This window comes from Gracilinanus agilis, chromosome 6 (genome assembly GCF_016433145.1).
Source record: "Gracilinanus agilis isolate LMUSP501 chromosome 6, AgileGrace, whole genome shotgun sequence".
NCBI classification, from domain to species: Eukaryota; Metazoa; Chordata; class Mammalia; order Didelphimorphia; family Didelphidae; genus Gracilinanus; species Gracilinanus agilis.
This window is the reverse complement of record NC_058135.1, coordinates 294,571,712-294,586,142: the sequence shown is the minus strand read 5'-3', so window position 1 is coordinate 294,586,142 and position 14,431 is coordinate 294,571,712. Positions and strand designations below refer to the sequence as shown.

At 55.5% G+C, this 14,431-nt stretch overlaps 1 protein-coding gene across 1 annotated transcript in view; it reads left to right on the top strand.

The window, feature by feature from the left end:
* Nucleotides 1–14,431, top strand: part of SHANK2 (SH3 and multiple ankyrin repeat domains 2) — a 516,281-nt gene that overhangs the window by 242,597 nt on the left and 259,253 nt on the right. Inside the window, exon 8 of the mRNA XM_044682064.1 lies at nt 14,264–14,339. Coding sequence (XP_044537999.1) covers nt 14,264–14,339 — 76 coding nt within the window. The remainder of the gene's footprint in view (nt 1–14,263; nt 14,340–14,431) is intronic.

The window sequence follows — 14,431 nt, the reverse complement described above, 5'->3', positions numbered from 1 at the left end:
CGGACTTCACTGCAAAAAGAGAATGTGTGTGTTAGTGTGCGTGTGTGTGCATGTGTGTGAGTGTGTGCGCATGTGTGTGAGTGTGCATGTGTGAGTGTGTATGCATGTGTGCATGTGTGCGTGCGTGTGAGTGTGTGTGAGTGTGTCGGGGTGTGAGAGACAGGTGTCACAGCTAATGTGAAGTCAGGGCTCTCTCTAGGAGGGGTGCGCAAGCTCACTTCAAGCAGGAGCCCCCCCATGCTCCTAGGCTGAGCCCAGAAAACTTAGACAAATCCTTCTCAAGACCGATCCCCTCCAGATGCCCTCCGGCTCGGCCCCACATACCGCCTGTGGCCAAGGGGACGGGCTTGGCTGCTCCCCAAGACGATGGGGACCTTCGATCCAGCACCCCTCGTTTCTCAAGGAATGCAAACCAAGTCAGCGCAGGGTGGCCCTCCTGGTGTGGAGAGGCATTCGGCAGGCTGCGATCAGGCAGCTCCTCCCAGCAGCCTCCTCTCCTGCCATCTCAGCTGCTCGGGGAGCTCCTTGGGCTTGGGGAAATGGCTTCCGCTGGGGCGCAGGGGCTGGTTTTTAAAGTCTATTTTTAACGTACTAATTACTATAGAGTCAAAACTCGACTCTGACAGGGAGTAGGCTTGTTACGTTGTCCAAGCAGGCTGGTGTCAGAGCGAGCCTGGGGAGCCCCACCTGAACCGGCTTCCCTTCCCTCCCCCCACTCACACTCTAGAAAATGGGCAGGGTTGGGGGGGGGCGCGAAGCCCCCCTCGAAGGAGAATCGTCGTGGTAATCTCTGTAAGGCTTGAGGTTTCTGGATCGCCCCATCTGGCCCTCCAAGAACTCTGGGGAGAGAGATGGGTGCTCTCACGGCTCCCGTCTTATCGAGGAGGAAAGTGACTTGTCCAGAGTCACCGAGCTAAGCGTCTAGGAGAGCATCTCCCGGACCCTCGGCTCCAGCACTACATGCGTCGTGATCCCACCTGCCACCACGAAGAAGGCCGGGAGGAGCGCCGCAGTTACTTAGAGTCGTGGGTTCTAGTTCTGACCCGTTACTAACTCGTGGTGGGACCGAGGCTGGCGTGACAGCAGAATTAGCTTTGAGTCAGGAAAGCCTGGGCTCAGTTCCACCTCCTGTACTTCCTGACATAGAGCTGTCATAGAGCTTCCAGGTGAGTCACAGAATCAGAGATTAAGATCTCAAAAGGACCCAAGAGAGCACCTCAACCTCTTCATTCAACAAATGGGGAAACCAAGGCACAGAGATTGTTCACTTAGGCTTATACAGTTAGTAAGTCTCTGAGGCAGAATTCGAACTCTGGTCTTCCTGACTTCACATCCAATATATCCTATCCAGTATACCACCCTGCTTTATTCCTGAACCTATTCCTTTATCTGTAAAATGGGAATATTTATAACACCTACCTCATAGTTTGATGTAAGGATCAAATCAGACAAAGTGTAGATTTTAATGTGCTACAGAAATTGGGCTATTATGGGACTATAATAGTAAATCAATACTTGCTGACTGATAGGACTGCTTTTCTGGACTTTATTGTCCTCATCTGTAAATGGAAACAGATCACACTTACAGGGTGCTTTCGCTACAAGTGTTGCTATCTTCGATCCTCACCTACTTGATACGTGTGGCAGGTTGGGGGGTCCCCCTTTTCAAGATCTGGAAACTAAAGCTCAGAGATGTTGGCAGATTTACCCGAGGTCACACAGCTAGTATATAGTAGAGGCACGAGTTCTAGATGCTGCGGTTCCGTGTCCAGAATTGTATCCCCTACCACGCCCCGGGCTCTAGAGCCAAGCTAATGGGATGGGGTGACTGCTCGGCCCGCATCCAGCTCTGAAAACTGGGTTTTATGAGTTTCCAGTTGCTTCTGATCATCCCGACAGGAATCTACCAGCCTTGGGAGTCAGAAGAGTTTGTGATGGTGAAGTAGCGCCTCTGCCTCAGTCGGGCACCGAGTGCCTGCTGTGTGCCAGGCACTCACCCAGGCACCAGCCCATGGATCCTTCAGATCTAAGCAGTGGGACACGAGGCTCTGGGCACAGGTGGAGAGGACAGGAGTGGGGGCCACCCAGAACCTACTGCCCGTCTGCCGTGGCTGCTGTGGGTTCCTTCTAAGTCTTTCCTCACAAGCCTCTCCCAAAGTGAGTCGAGGCTGGCCCCATGATTAGTAAGGCAGAGCCTGGATGGATGCTGGGACTGCTTTGTGAAAAGATATCCACACCGCCCAGGGCTCTCCTTTCGTAATGGCCTTCCCTTCTGGAAGATCAGGGGGACCTGGGAACCCCAAGCAGCTGGGTCGGTTGGAGAGGGGAGAGTTGGCCAGGTGTCGTTGGCACCGAACGACTCTGAGTCTCCTTCCGCTTTGAGCATGTGGGAAAGCTATTTAGCCCTGGAGGGTAAAACTAGGCACAAGGGGCATCGGTCCCAGACAAGTATATTTTGCTTTAATGGGAGTAGAAACTTTCTAACCATGGAAGCTGTCCAAATGTGGAAGAGGCTGCCTGAATAGGCACTCGGTTCCTCCTCCTTAAAGACACATTGTGAATGCCTGGCAATGGGTCAGGAATGTCCTAAAGGTGAATTTTGTTAAGGTTCGGGTGGGAAGAGATGGCCTAGGTTGGAGGGGTTCTTACGTGTGGTATGAGATCTTGGCTTCTTAAATATTTGGACTCTTGGACCTCAATTCCTTTATACTCTTCCCCCTTTCTCTCTCTGTCTCTCTCTGTCTTTGTCTATCTCTCCCTGGCTCTCCTCTCTCCTTTCTCTGACTCTCTTTCTGTCTCTGTCTCTCCCCTTGTGTCTCTCTGGCTCTGGCTCTCTCTCTCTCTCTCTCTCTCTCTCTCTCTCTCTCTCTCTCTCTCTGTGTGTATATATGTATATGTATGATTTTACACTGGATAGCGATGGTCTGTTCTTTTTATATATGTGTATAGTAGATTACGTTATAGCCTATAGTATGCATACAGACATATTTAAAGACATTTTCCGAGGAAGGGTGGACAGGCTTCATGAGACTGTCAGTGGCGTGCATGACCCCACAGGGGTTCAGGACCCCTGAAAGGACGTCCCTTCTCTCCCTTCTCTCTGGAAGGACCCACTAGATAAGGGTCGGCGCCTCTCCTCAGGCTGACTCTGGAAAGCTCCTTCCAGGTGGGCCAGAGGCCCTCGGTTGGGCCTGCCTGGCATCTTGGCTCTGCACTCTGGATAGATCCGTTCAGGCCTTTGGGGGGCCCCGGCGGCCCTCTGCCCAAAGCCCCGCTGCTGAGGCTGACTGGGGGAGGGGCAGGCTGCTGGACTCCCCCAGAAGAGCAGCCAGGAAAGCCACAGGGCTCGCTAAAGTCAGTAATGAGGCCACAGGCAAAGCCCGGGCCCCGGTTGACGGGAATGACTAAGGAAAAACCAATAGCAACAGCAGACACGCTTGCCAAGAGGGTCCAGGCACAAAGCTGGGGCTTGCAGGGGGAGGGGAGCAGGAGATGGAAAAGGCCGGACTTTCTCCTCTCCGGAAAGAGAGGCTGCTTGGCTCAAGCAAAGTGGACCAGCCTTTTGTTCCTCGTTCTGTTCTTGAAGCACTCTTCGGAGTCTGTGGGAGAAAAGCGCATTGTTTGGTGTTGGTTCTGCCAGCGAGTGTGCGGGGCTTCTCGAGGGCACCTTCCGCCTCCTCCCCGTCCCCTCCTCTCAGGCTCGGGAGCCGAAGAGCCCTCTGCAAGGACAAGAGCGCCTTTCCGTGGAGTTCTGCTCGGGCCGGGGCCGTTCAAGCCCACGCCCGGCTCAGAGCAGAACCGCAGGGGCGGCTTTGGGACACGGACACGGGGGGCCCTGACTCGGGGGCCTTCGAGCATCCTATTCCCAGCATCCAGGCAGCCACAGCCCAAAGCAGATCCTGTAGCAGAGCAAACCCGGCAGCCCCCGAAGCTGCTCCAGATGGTCCGCGGAGCCCCCCGCAGAAGCGATGCCACGAGACGAGAACCGGAGAGCGATGGGACGAGATGGAGGCGGCCCTCAACGATGACCACCCTTGGGACGGCCAGAAGGAGCTTCAGAGATGTCGTCCTGGCTGTCGTCACTTAGTCTGCAGGGCCGTAGAACCGGACACCCGCAGCCCTGGGGTGCGCCGGAGCCCAGAGGAGAGCCGCGGGCCGTAGACCCGGGTGGCGGGTTCAGGACTGATGAGCGGGGCCTAAGCGGACGTGACCCCGGCTCTGTCGCCGCCGTGGAGCTGACAAACCGATTGATGGTGGCCTGCAGTCCGCAGGTCGGTGGGCGTCGCGCCGTAGATGCCAGCGGGGTCTTGGCACTCCAGCGGCTCCGAAGTGTGCCTGTGGTGCCACCGAGGCCTCCTCGTGCCGGGGCATCCCTGAATGTCCGTGTTCTCCGCAGACGCGCCCAAGATGGGGTGATTCCGAGACTGCAGACAAGCAGGATCCCCGACGCCTCATTCCGGCGCCCTGCACGCCTTCGCTTTGGGGAAAGCCCGAGTCCTGCATTCAACCGAGCGGCCATTTATGGAGCACACAGAGGGGCCGCACCGCGCTGACCACGGGGGATACAAAGACAAAGCAGGCCGGTCTCTGCCCTCAGAGATTCCCCTCTGCACGTTCTGCTTTCTCGCCGAGCTCTCTGCGGGGCGCAGTCAGGCCAGCCGGGCGCGGGAGCCCTCACGCAGGGGAGTGCTGGAATGGAAGCCGGAGCCCTCTCGGAGAAGAGGGGGCCCTGCCCGCCGGGCTAGAGCCGGGCGATAAGCCGGGCTCTAGGAAGGAATGGCGGGGCCTGGAGGCTGGAGCCTCCCCGCAGGCCCACCTGAGATAAGAAGCTCCGTCCACAGACGGCCGCCTTCTGCCCGGGACACAGCCCGGCCCCCTAAACTTGGAATCAGCTCCTGCTGAGCTTCTTTTCTGCCTGTACCTTGCGCTGCATTCTGTTAGCATTTCCATAACCGTCTGCAATTGTAAAAAGGAGGCCTATTTCTGGATTTGGTACCAATCAAGAATCTAGTTCCTCCTTTTAGCCCCAATTCTGGATTTGGCTTGGCATTCCAGGAGGCTGCCTGCTGAGTCTCATCCCATCCGAGATCACTTGAAAAGCTGTGTGGGAGGAGAACTTGGTTCCCTCCTCGGCCCCCTCCCTTCCTTCCCGAGTGTTCAGTCCTGTCCAAGGGGCAGGCGGCCCCCCGAAGGCAGCCCCGCCGTCACAGAGCCCAAAGGCAGAAAGTGACCTCCAGGAGCCTGGGAGGTGGGCGCCAGCGAGGCCTCCGCGTCACCCCTTCATTTCAAGTAAGACAGCGAAGGCCAGAGAGAGGAAACAAGGCCCTGCTGATGGGAGCTTCGCCAGCCGCCCGGAGCGCCTCCCTCCTCCGGGTCACCGTCATTCCCTGCCCGCTTCTGTAGAAGGCTGAGCGAGGGCTCGCAAGTCTTAGCTGTGGCGGGGCTTTCGCTTCCCCTTGGCCGAGGCCTTCTCGCCATGGGAAGGGGTCAGCCAGGGGCCTCCAGTGCCCTCTGCCGGCCTCCTATCGTGGCCTCGGGAGCAGAAGGGTCTCCATTCCAATGAGAACCGATCCTTACAGGCAGGGGGACTAGGAGAAGGTCATTCCAGCCTCTGAGGCCCAGACAGCAAGCTCTGCTGCTCCCCTCTGCCTTCAGAGGACCCTTTCCTAAAAACCCAACAGCCCTGGAGACAGAAGGGCCAGACAGATGGGATCAAGTGACTTGCCCAGGGTCACCCGGCTGGGAAGTGTCCGAGGCCAGATTCGAGCCCGGCTCCAGGACTCTTTTGTGCTGTCTGTCGTGCTGCTCCACACACTACAGACTCCCAGCAAGTGGTTTCTGACCAGCAAAGTTGTTCGAGGGCTGATCCTAGAACAAGGAAAATCTGGGTTGGAATCTTGCTCCCGACGCTGCCAGACTAGATGCCCCTCGTCAAATCATTTCTTACTTTACTGAGCCTCAGTTTCCTCGTCTGTAAAACGGATCTAATCGCTGCAGCACGGCCACACAGAGTGGTTGTGAACCTCAAACAAGATGCTGCACGCCAAGCACCTGGCAGACGCCACAGCCCTCGGGGCAAGCCGAGCGTCCTTCTTCTTTGCCTCGCGTAGAGAGGAGGCAGCAATTGCCCTGAAACAAGCCTCTATTATCGCCGTCTCCTTTGGGCTTTGCCATTCTGCGACCTAGTGCATAAGTGGGCCTAATGATCACTTCTGTGAAGAGCTTTTTAGCTAGATTGTTGGGCTGGGCTCACGGGCAGGCGCTTTGGACGCTGGCAGCAGCAGGCAGGGGCCGAGCATGGTGACTCTGTGGGGGCCTCCTGCCACCCTGGGACCCTTTTCTGTGATCCCAGCAAGGAGAAGGTTCCCTCTGCCTCCCCTTCCAGAGCTGCCACTCTTGTCGCAGCCCTGGGGAGCAGCTCTTGATTCATTGGGGGAGACGATGTGTATGAACAAGCTGCGGCCAGTCAGCCGGGCCCAGCAGCAGAGAGGAGGGCAAGGGCTAGCCTTGAGGGGCATCTGGAAGCGAGCAAAGTCAGCAGACAGCTTCGAGGGAGGAGAACCTTCCAGGCATGGGACAGCCGGCGAAAGTGCCTGGAACTGAGAGACGGAGGATGGGAGCGAGGGGCTCTCCAGGAGGCCAGAGAGGTAGAGCAGGGGAGGCTCCGAAGGTGCCTCGAGCGTCAAGCAGAGCATTTCGTGTTGGATCCTGGACTCCAGAGGGAGCCACGAGGGTTTATCGAGTGGGGATTGGGGCTGGGGGTCGCCATGCAGTGCGACGGGGCTGAATTGTGCTTCGGGAAGATCACTAGAGGGGGAAGAGATGAGGGGGTGAAGCCTGTACCGGGCTGGCCAGTCCCAGGTTGGAGGAGAGACGGACACCGACGAGAGAGGCCGTGGAGGCAAAATCAACAGGACTTGGCAATTGTTTGGAGTCGGGAGAGGGGAGGAGAGTCCAGAATGAGCCCCCGGTTTTAAGCTTGGGTGACTGGGAGGGTGACGGAACTCTCAGCAGGGAACAGGAACAAAGGCAGCCGGTAGTGTGAGTAACACATGGCTGAGGCTTGGCAGGGCAAGAGCCAGAGTAGGCTAAGGAGGCACGAGCTCCAGAGAGGAGGGCTGTGCCAAGCTAAACTGACTCACCAAAGGTCAAAATAGCATCCCATCCATTTATGACAGTGATTCCCAAAGTGGGCGCCACCGCCCCCTGGTGGGTGCTGCAGTGATCCAGGGAGGCGGTGATGGCCACATTGATCTTTCCTATTAATTGCTATTAAAATTTAAAAAAATGAATTTCCAGGGGGCTAAGGAACATTTTTTCTGGAAAGGGGGGGCCAGGCAAAAAAGTTTGGGAAGCCCTGATTTATGACATAAAGTCCTCCCTGAGCAGGCTAGCCATCCTCCAGGCGGCCTTTCTTCTCAACATGGGATCAGCCTTCCTTGTTTTCTGATTGCTTATTTCTTTGATACCATCCTAGACGCCACTTCTGTGGAAATAACTGGACTTGTTATTTCGTTCTGTGTACACGGTAGGTTCTTGATGAATGAATTTTGAGTTGAAATATTTTTAAATCTGCCCTTAGGTGAGCAAGCATTGGTGAACCTGGCATTTCATGTAATCATCTCTAACATTGTTAAATGGAGTCAGAAATGCTTAAAGAGTACAAACCATAATATTATTCCAGTAAAAAGCTAAGTAGAGGCTAATTAAGTGAAAGCAAAACCAAAGACGCTCTATCTTAGCCAAATTATGTCATATACAATCCCTTGAAAGAGATTGGTTTTCCCCCCAAACCAGTTCTCTTTTTATGAGAAGGATTTCAATAGGGACGGATGTCGCCTGGAGGGATGAATCTCAGCTCCTCAGACACCACAAGGATCAGGCAGGTCGCTTGAGCAATCAGGGGCCGAGTTCTTGACCCCGCCTGGCCGGCTCTTTGTCCCAGGCTGATTTTCTAAACCCCACTTGGCTGAGGGATCACCTGGAACAATCTCCATAAAACTGAAAATTTGCAGATGAAATGGGGATCCTGGCCCTTTGCCACCTGAATTCTGCAACTTCAAGATAACCAGGACGTCCTGGCTGCCACATCCTCCCCCCACCCCTCTCCAGAAGAAGGGTCCCAGCCTTTTGCCATAGGCACCTTCTCTCACAGCCAGCCTCCCGATTTTCCCTGGTCTCCTCCAAAGAACTATCTGGAAAGCTTCGCCTGCCTTGAAACAGGCTGGGCTGCCTCCCTACATGCCGACCTTCTCTTTGGTGATTGTCAGGGTCTTGCTAATTTATTCATTCATTCACGCATTTAATAAGCAATAATAATAACCACAGCATGTAAGCCCTGGCAATATAGGTGATGCTCTCAGTGGTTCCCAAACTTTTTTGGTCTCTCACCCCCTTTCCAAAAAAATATTACTTAGCCCCCTGGAAATTAATTTTTTTTAATTTTAATAGCAATGAATAGGAAAGATCAATGCACCTGTGGCCATCACCGCCTCCCTGGATCGCTGCAGCACCCACCAGGGGGCGGTGGCGCCCACTTTGGGAATCACTGTTAAGTTTTCAGTAAAGTTTCCTGCAGATAATTCCCAATTTCCCTTGAGAAATAGTCTGTAAAGCAGAGTAAAGACTTCATATCATATGGGCAGCTTAGTCACTCACCCCTTGTCCAAGTTAAATGGGATCAGATGGGATTATTTTCCAGAATTCTGCTTTCTCTAAAGGGCTATTTTAATTGCTGACAAATAGCAGTTTGTCATACAATCTGTCACTTTTTTTTACAAGTAGAAATAAACTGAGACTGAATTTTTCAGGGTGTGTGTGTGTGTGTGTGTGTGTGTGTGTGTGTGTGTGTATGTGTGCACTTCCCTTGTCATTCTAGGTTTCACTATTTGAAAAATTAATACATGTGCTGTACTCTGAGAGCGCCAAGACCTTCACTCTTCTGCGGTTGACATTCCTGGAGCCCTTTGTGGTCGCCAAAGCGCTTTCCCTTTATGCTTATGTCTTTCCGTCCTCGCTGCAAATTAAGTCCTCTAGGAACGCTCGTTATTCCCATCTTCTCACTGAAGAAACGGAAGCACTCAGTGATTTCCAAGAGCCACAGAACTAACGAGTTTCCAAAGCCCAATTTGAAGGTCTTCCTTCCTCCCAGTTACTTCCGACCTGATGTCAATGGAATCCAGTCCGTAATGATGAGTCCCTCCCCCTCCCCCCAAAGGAAGGGACGCCCAGTAGGTAGGGTCACAGTTGCGATGGTGATAAGGCCTCAATTTTTAAAAAAGTCCCGTATGGAGGCTTGGGGGGAGAGGGAGGCATGATGCTGGAGTTAACCCATTCTTGGCCATTATCACCGTTGTCCGCTGCAAAGACAATACATTATCTGAATAAAATATGTCTGTAAACCCCGCTGTGTGTTCCAAAACACTCTAGAAATGTTCCTTGTCAGAGTTATTGTCAGAAGGTGAGCCCTTTGAGGGCAGAGGCTGGCTTTTCACCGTGATACTGTTAGCTGGATCAGAGTGTGGGAAGTGCTGTGTAAAAAGCCTGGAAGGGTAGGAAGGAGCCACTTTGTGAAGGGCTTTCAATGACAGGGAAACATATACATGCTCTTCGGGGTACTAGGGAGCTACTGGAGTTTAGTGAGCAGGGGTTGGCATGGACGAATGTAGACCTTGGAAACATCATCACATCAGCAGAGTGCAGTGTTGAATGGAGGCACATCCGGTGAAAGAGGTAGCAAGTGGTTGTTAGGCCGGGGACAACGTGGTGGCTCGAAACCCAAAGGAGGCGGCCACGTAATCCAGCTGTAGGAACTTTGTGTCCGTGGAAATCCGTGCTGAGACCATCGGAAGCCCAGCTGCCCGGGAGCCTTCCCGGCGTGTCTCCTGTCCCAGACCAGATTATGAGGATGGCTCCTGGGTCGTTGGTGTTTTAGCTCGAAAGAGGCCGTGAGGCTGTCGATGTAAGTCGTCACATCCTCATTTCAGGAAGGAGGAAAATGAGACACAGCTGGAAGGCCGCGGCATAGGAGGATCCGTGGGTGCCACCTCTGGCTTCCTGCTTCTGCTTCGAGGGCCAAAGCTCTGCTCGTTTATCCATCTGCAGATCTTGACACGGCGGGGTTCGGGGTTCTGGTTCTGGCGGCACAACGAGGATGGCGAGGGAGGGACCCACAGCTGTTGCCTCTGGGCATGACGTCCAAAGTTGGAAGAGACCCTGGAGAATCACATCCAGCCTCTTCCTTATGGAGCTGGACCTGGGTCCTAGACGAGGGAAATGACTTGCCCAAAGGCACACAGTGAATAATAGCAGGGCTAAAGAACAAGGACGACTACTGATATCATTATTATTATCCTCACCATCATTAAAATGAGGGGCAGCTGGGTATCCCGGGGCTAGAGAGCCACCCCTGCCCTTGGGAGGACCTGCATTCACGTACTTCCTAGCTGTGTGCCGGCGGCTAATTCACTTCTCTCCAAGCTGCCCAGCCGCTGCTGTTCGTCTTAGCACTGAAACTAATATAGAAGGTGAGGATTTAAGATAATCATATCAATGCCTTCCTAACTGACAGCTTTGAACAGTCCTCTATAAGCAGCATCTCCTTCGAGCCGGGCAGCGACTCAGCCCTCGTGACAGCTTTTGCAGGAGACGATTTCCCGGGTGCCCCCCAAGTGCTGTTTTCCACTTGAGCCCCCCCCTGCCCAGCCCAAGGGTCTGCTCTGTTGGCATCATTCGTAGCTAGAGAAAGCCATTTTCTTTCCATTAGAAGGTGATCCTCGAGAGCAGGGCCTGCTTGGTTCTTACCTTTTCATCTGCCTCAGTTAGTACAGCAATTAGCCCTCCGGCAGGTCTTTACTTAATGCTTTTTGATACATTCGTGATCATTCCAATTTTACAGATTGGGCAACTGAGTTTCAGGGAGGGGAGGGGAGGGGATTGCTTTGCAGTCACACAGAGATGGTGAGAGGCCGGCTGCCGGCCCAGGTCTTCCTACCTCCAAATCCTGCCCTCTTCCCTGGAAGCGACGGAGGCCGGGAACCCCTCTGTCTCCCGTCTGTCCTACTTTCTTCTTTCTCTCCCCTTCTCTCTATTCCCTCCTTTCTTTTCCCTCCTCCCTTCCCCAGCTGCCTCTGACTTGGGACTGATGGTCAAACTCTGCTCGATTTCCCCCCAGCGTGCCCCAGTTCACGGTTGCCCTTTCCCACTGTGCGAGCAGGCAGAGACTCTCTTGTCCCAGATTCCCACCTGCCAGCCTCCCCCTCACATGTTACCGCGGACACGGGAAGCCCCGACCCTGGTCCTGGCGGCTGTGCAGCCGAGAGCACCATCGTCCAATGAGATGAGAGCCCTGCGCGGTTCCCTAGGCAACGGTACCCAGCCCCCAAAGCAAGCCTTAATAATAGTAATAATTAATAACAAAGCCCTGCAGTACTCCAACAGCCGCGCTGCCGAATGACTGAATAGGACCGAGACTGAGGGAGAAGGTCAGGTAGTTCATGAGGACGCGGTAGACCAGGGCCTGCCCAAAGCCCATCCTGCCTCCAGTGGAATTTGGTGTGACCTTGAAAAGACCTCGAGACACCGAGGACTGGTTCCTCCAGAGCAGAGCCTCTTCTCCAGCCCATTCCTGCCCTCCTTTGTGGCTGGCCTGGGGAAGTCTGGGGAGGGGGCAGCCGCCGAGAGGAAGGCGATGGTTCTCTTCCGTTCTTCCAGCTGCTCTCTGCCGGGCCTCCTCCTGCTTGTCTGATCCTCCCTCCTACAGCTCTCATCTCCCGGCCTGTTCCCTGGCTCTAGGCCCGGCCGGAAGTTCTGCCCTCGGCCCTCTTCTCCGCCTTTTCCGTCCTCCCGAAGCCCTCCCCCATCCAGGCCTTGCCTTGTCGGTTCATGTCCTCCTTGGCATGAGTTACCATCTGGACAGCCCGGCCCGTTTGCCTTCCTGCTTTCCTGTGCGGCATTTCCTCTTCCGTCTCCCTCCTCCCCCCACCCCACCCCCAAAGGTCAGCTGGGCCCCTCCTCCCCGATCAGGCCCTCCCGAGCCCTCCACCAAAGAATATCATCTAGTGTTTCCTTTGCGTGTGTTCCGTGTTGGCTTTCCGACGTCCTTGACGCATCCTGCCACCTTCCCCCGTGGAAAGCGGAGTCGTCCCCGGCAGGGCCTTTTTGTTTCTCTGAGCCTGGCACGCAGCGTGTGACGCCGAGTTAAATGAGTCGACTTTTGTGAGTGGACTCGAACCCGGTGGAATTGGGCGTCACTCTGGGGGCCCCGTCGCTGTGGGGAACCCTCAAGGGGCGCAAAGGTCGGGGCCGGGGGAGGAGGGAAAGAGAGGAGACAGAGAGCAAGCGAGGAATCGAAAGGAATAAACAGGGACGATCGTGAGGAGGGGCAGCTAGTGGCATTGCGGACAGAGCACTGAGCTTCTGAGTTCAAATCCAGCCTCGGACACTTACGACTATGTGCCTCTGGGCAAGTTACTTAACCCCCTTCTTCATCTGTGAAAGGAGCTGGAGAAAGCACTGGCAAACGGCTCCAGGGTCTTTGCCAAGAAAATCCTATTTGGGGGGCAGCTGGGGAGCTCAGTGGATGGAGAGTCAGGCCTAGAGACGGGAGGTCCTGGGTTCAAATCCAGCCTCAGACACTTCCCAGCTGGGTGACCCTGGGCAAGTCACTTGACCCCCATTGCCAACCTTACCACTCTTCCACCCAGGAGCCCATACACAGAAGTGAAGGGTTTAAATAAAAAAAAGAAAGTCCTATTTGGGGTTACAAGGAGTCAGACAGGACTGAACTGACTTGCCAGCAGCCTCTAGAGGAGGAGTGAGCGGTCGGGGGCAGCGGGGCCGGGAACTCTGGTCCGAGGTGGGTCACTCCTGAAGTGCATCTTCCAGGAATCTGAGGCTTCCCTGCTGGAAAAGGCCATTCCAGGCCGAGGGAGACAGCTGTGGGAAACGGAACGCCGTGTGCACACATCATTAGCCCGGAGAGGTTTGCTCGGCCCGAGGAACGTGGGAGGACAGATGGGCGCGCAGTAGGGACACGGCTTAGGTCGGTCCGGATTATGAAAGGCTTCAAATCCCCAACGGGACGTCTTTGTTTCTCTGCAGAGAAAATGGGGAGCTGTCGAAGTTTCACGATCTGAGGGAGAGCCTCGAGACTCGGGCTTTCCGGTTATCTGGGAAGGGGAAGGAGGGGCTGCGCGTATACCACCCCCTCCCTCAGCTTGGGTCTGGGCCGGCATGAGAGCCCGGCTCTGTGACCCAGCTCGGCCTCCGCTGCCCCCCGGGAGAGCCGCAGGACCGCCGGTGACGCCCGATTGGGACGGCGCCCCCTCGTGGCTGCTCCTCTCCAGTTACTGGCGCTTTTCTGAACGGAAAACCGAGAATTCTCCGTGTCTATTGGTCGGACATTCGCCGTCTAGCTAGAGGTGGCCTCTGTGGGCTGAGGAAGGCCTTCGCGCTCAGGGACGGGGCGGGAAGTGGCCGAGTCTGGCCGTCGCCCATACCCGGGGCTCGTCTGCGGCCACAAAGCCCAGGGTCGGTTCTCCTCCTAATTGGTGGAAGTCAGACACGTGATTCGGGTGGCTTTTCCCAGTCGGAGGCCGCATCGCGGGTTTCTTTATTGTAGATCTGGGGACGAATAGCATAAAAATGGAAAAAACGAGCCCGAGAACTGTGGTTTTAGCCCGGATGGCGCCCCAATTCCCATCATGCTTACGCGCTCTGTGGGTGTGCCTAGAACTTGTGCTTCTTTTGGGGGGAGTTTTAGAATCGGTCCCCCAACAAGCTAGACCCAGACAAGCGCTCAGCTCCGGGAGAGCCAGGGGAGGCCCCGGGAGAAGTCAGAGGAAAACAAAGACTTGCATCCATTCTTGGGACCTTTATTCGAGCCAGTCCAACAAGCACTTGTTGGGTCTCTACTGTGTGCCGGGTGCCGTCGTGGCCCCGGCTCTTGTTGGTTGAGATCTTGCTGTGTTGGGGGGGAGGCGGGCCCCCTCCCACTCCCTCTGCCCCGCCGACACACACAGGGACGGGCTGCCACGGCCGGCTGGTCGGTCCCTGCGCCCCGAGCCAGGCTGGCCCTCGGGGAACACGTAGCCGAGCTCCGATGTGAGGCCAGCCTCGGCTCCCAGAGCAGCAAGCTTTGTGCTTCCTGGAGATTAGAGCGTCGTCCTCCCCTCCCTGGCCGGCCGGACGAGGCCCAGAGCCAGCTTTCTGCTCCACAGTCGGAGCCTTTCTAAAAGGGCTTTTTTCTTTCTCTCTTGCACAGAAACTCGCACCGACCGAACCAAGAAGCTCTTTCGACACTACACGGTGGGCTCCTACGACAGCTTCGATGCCTCGAGGTGAGCCATGTTCCCTTCGCTGCCGTCAGGCCGCCGGCCCTGGCCACGTGCGTCCGAGGAAACGGGGGCGGCCCGGCTGTGTGGTTCAGTTG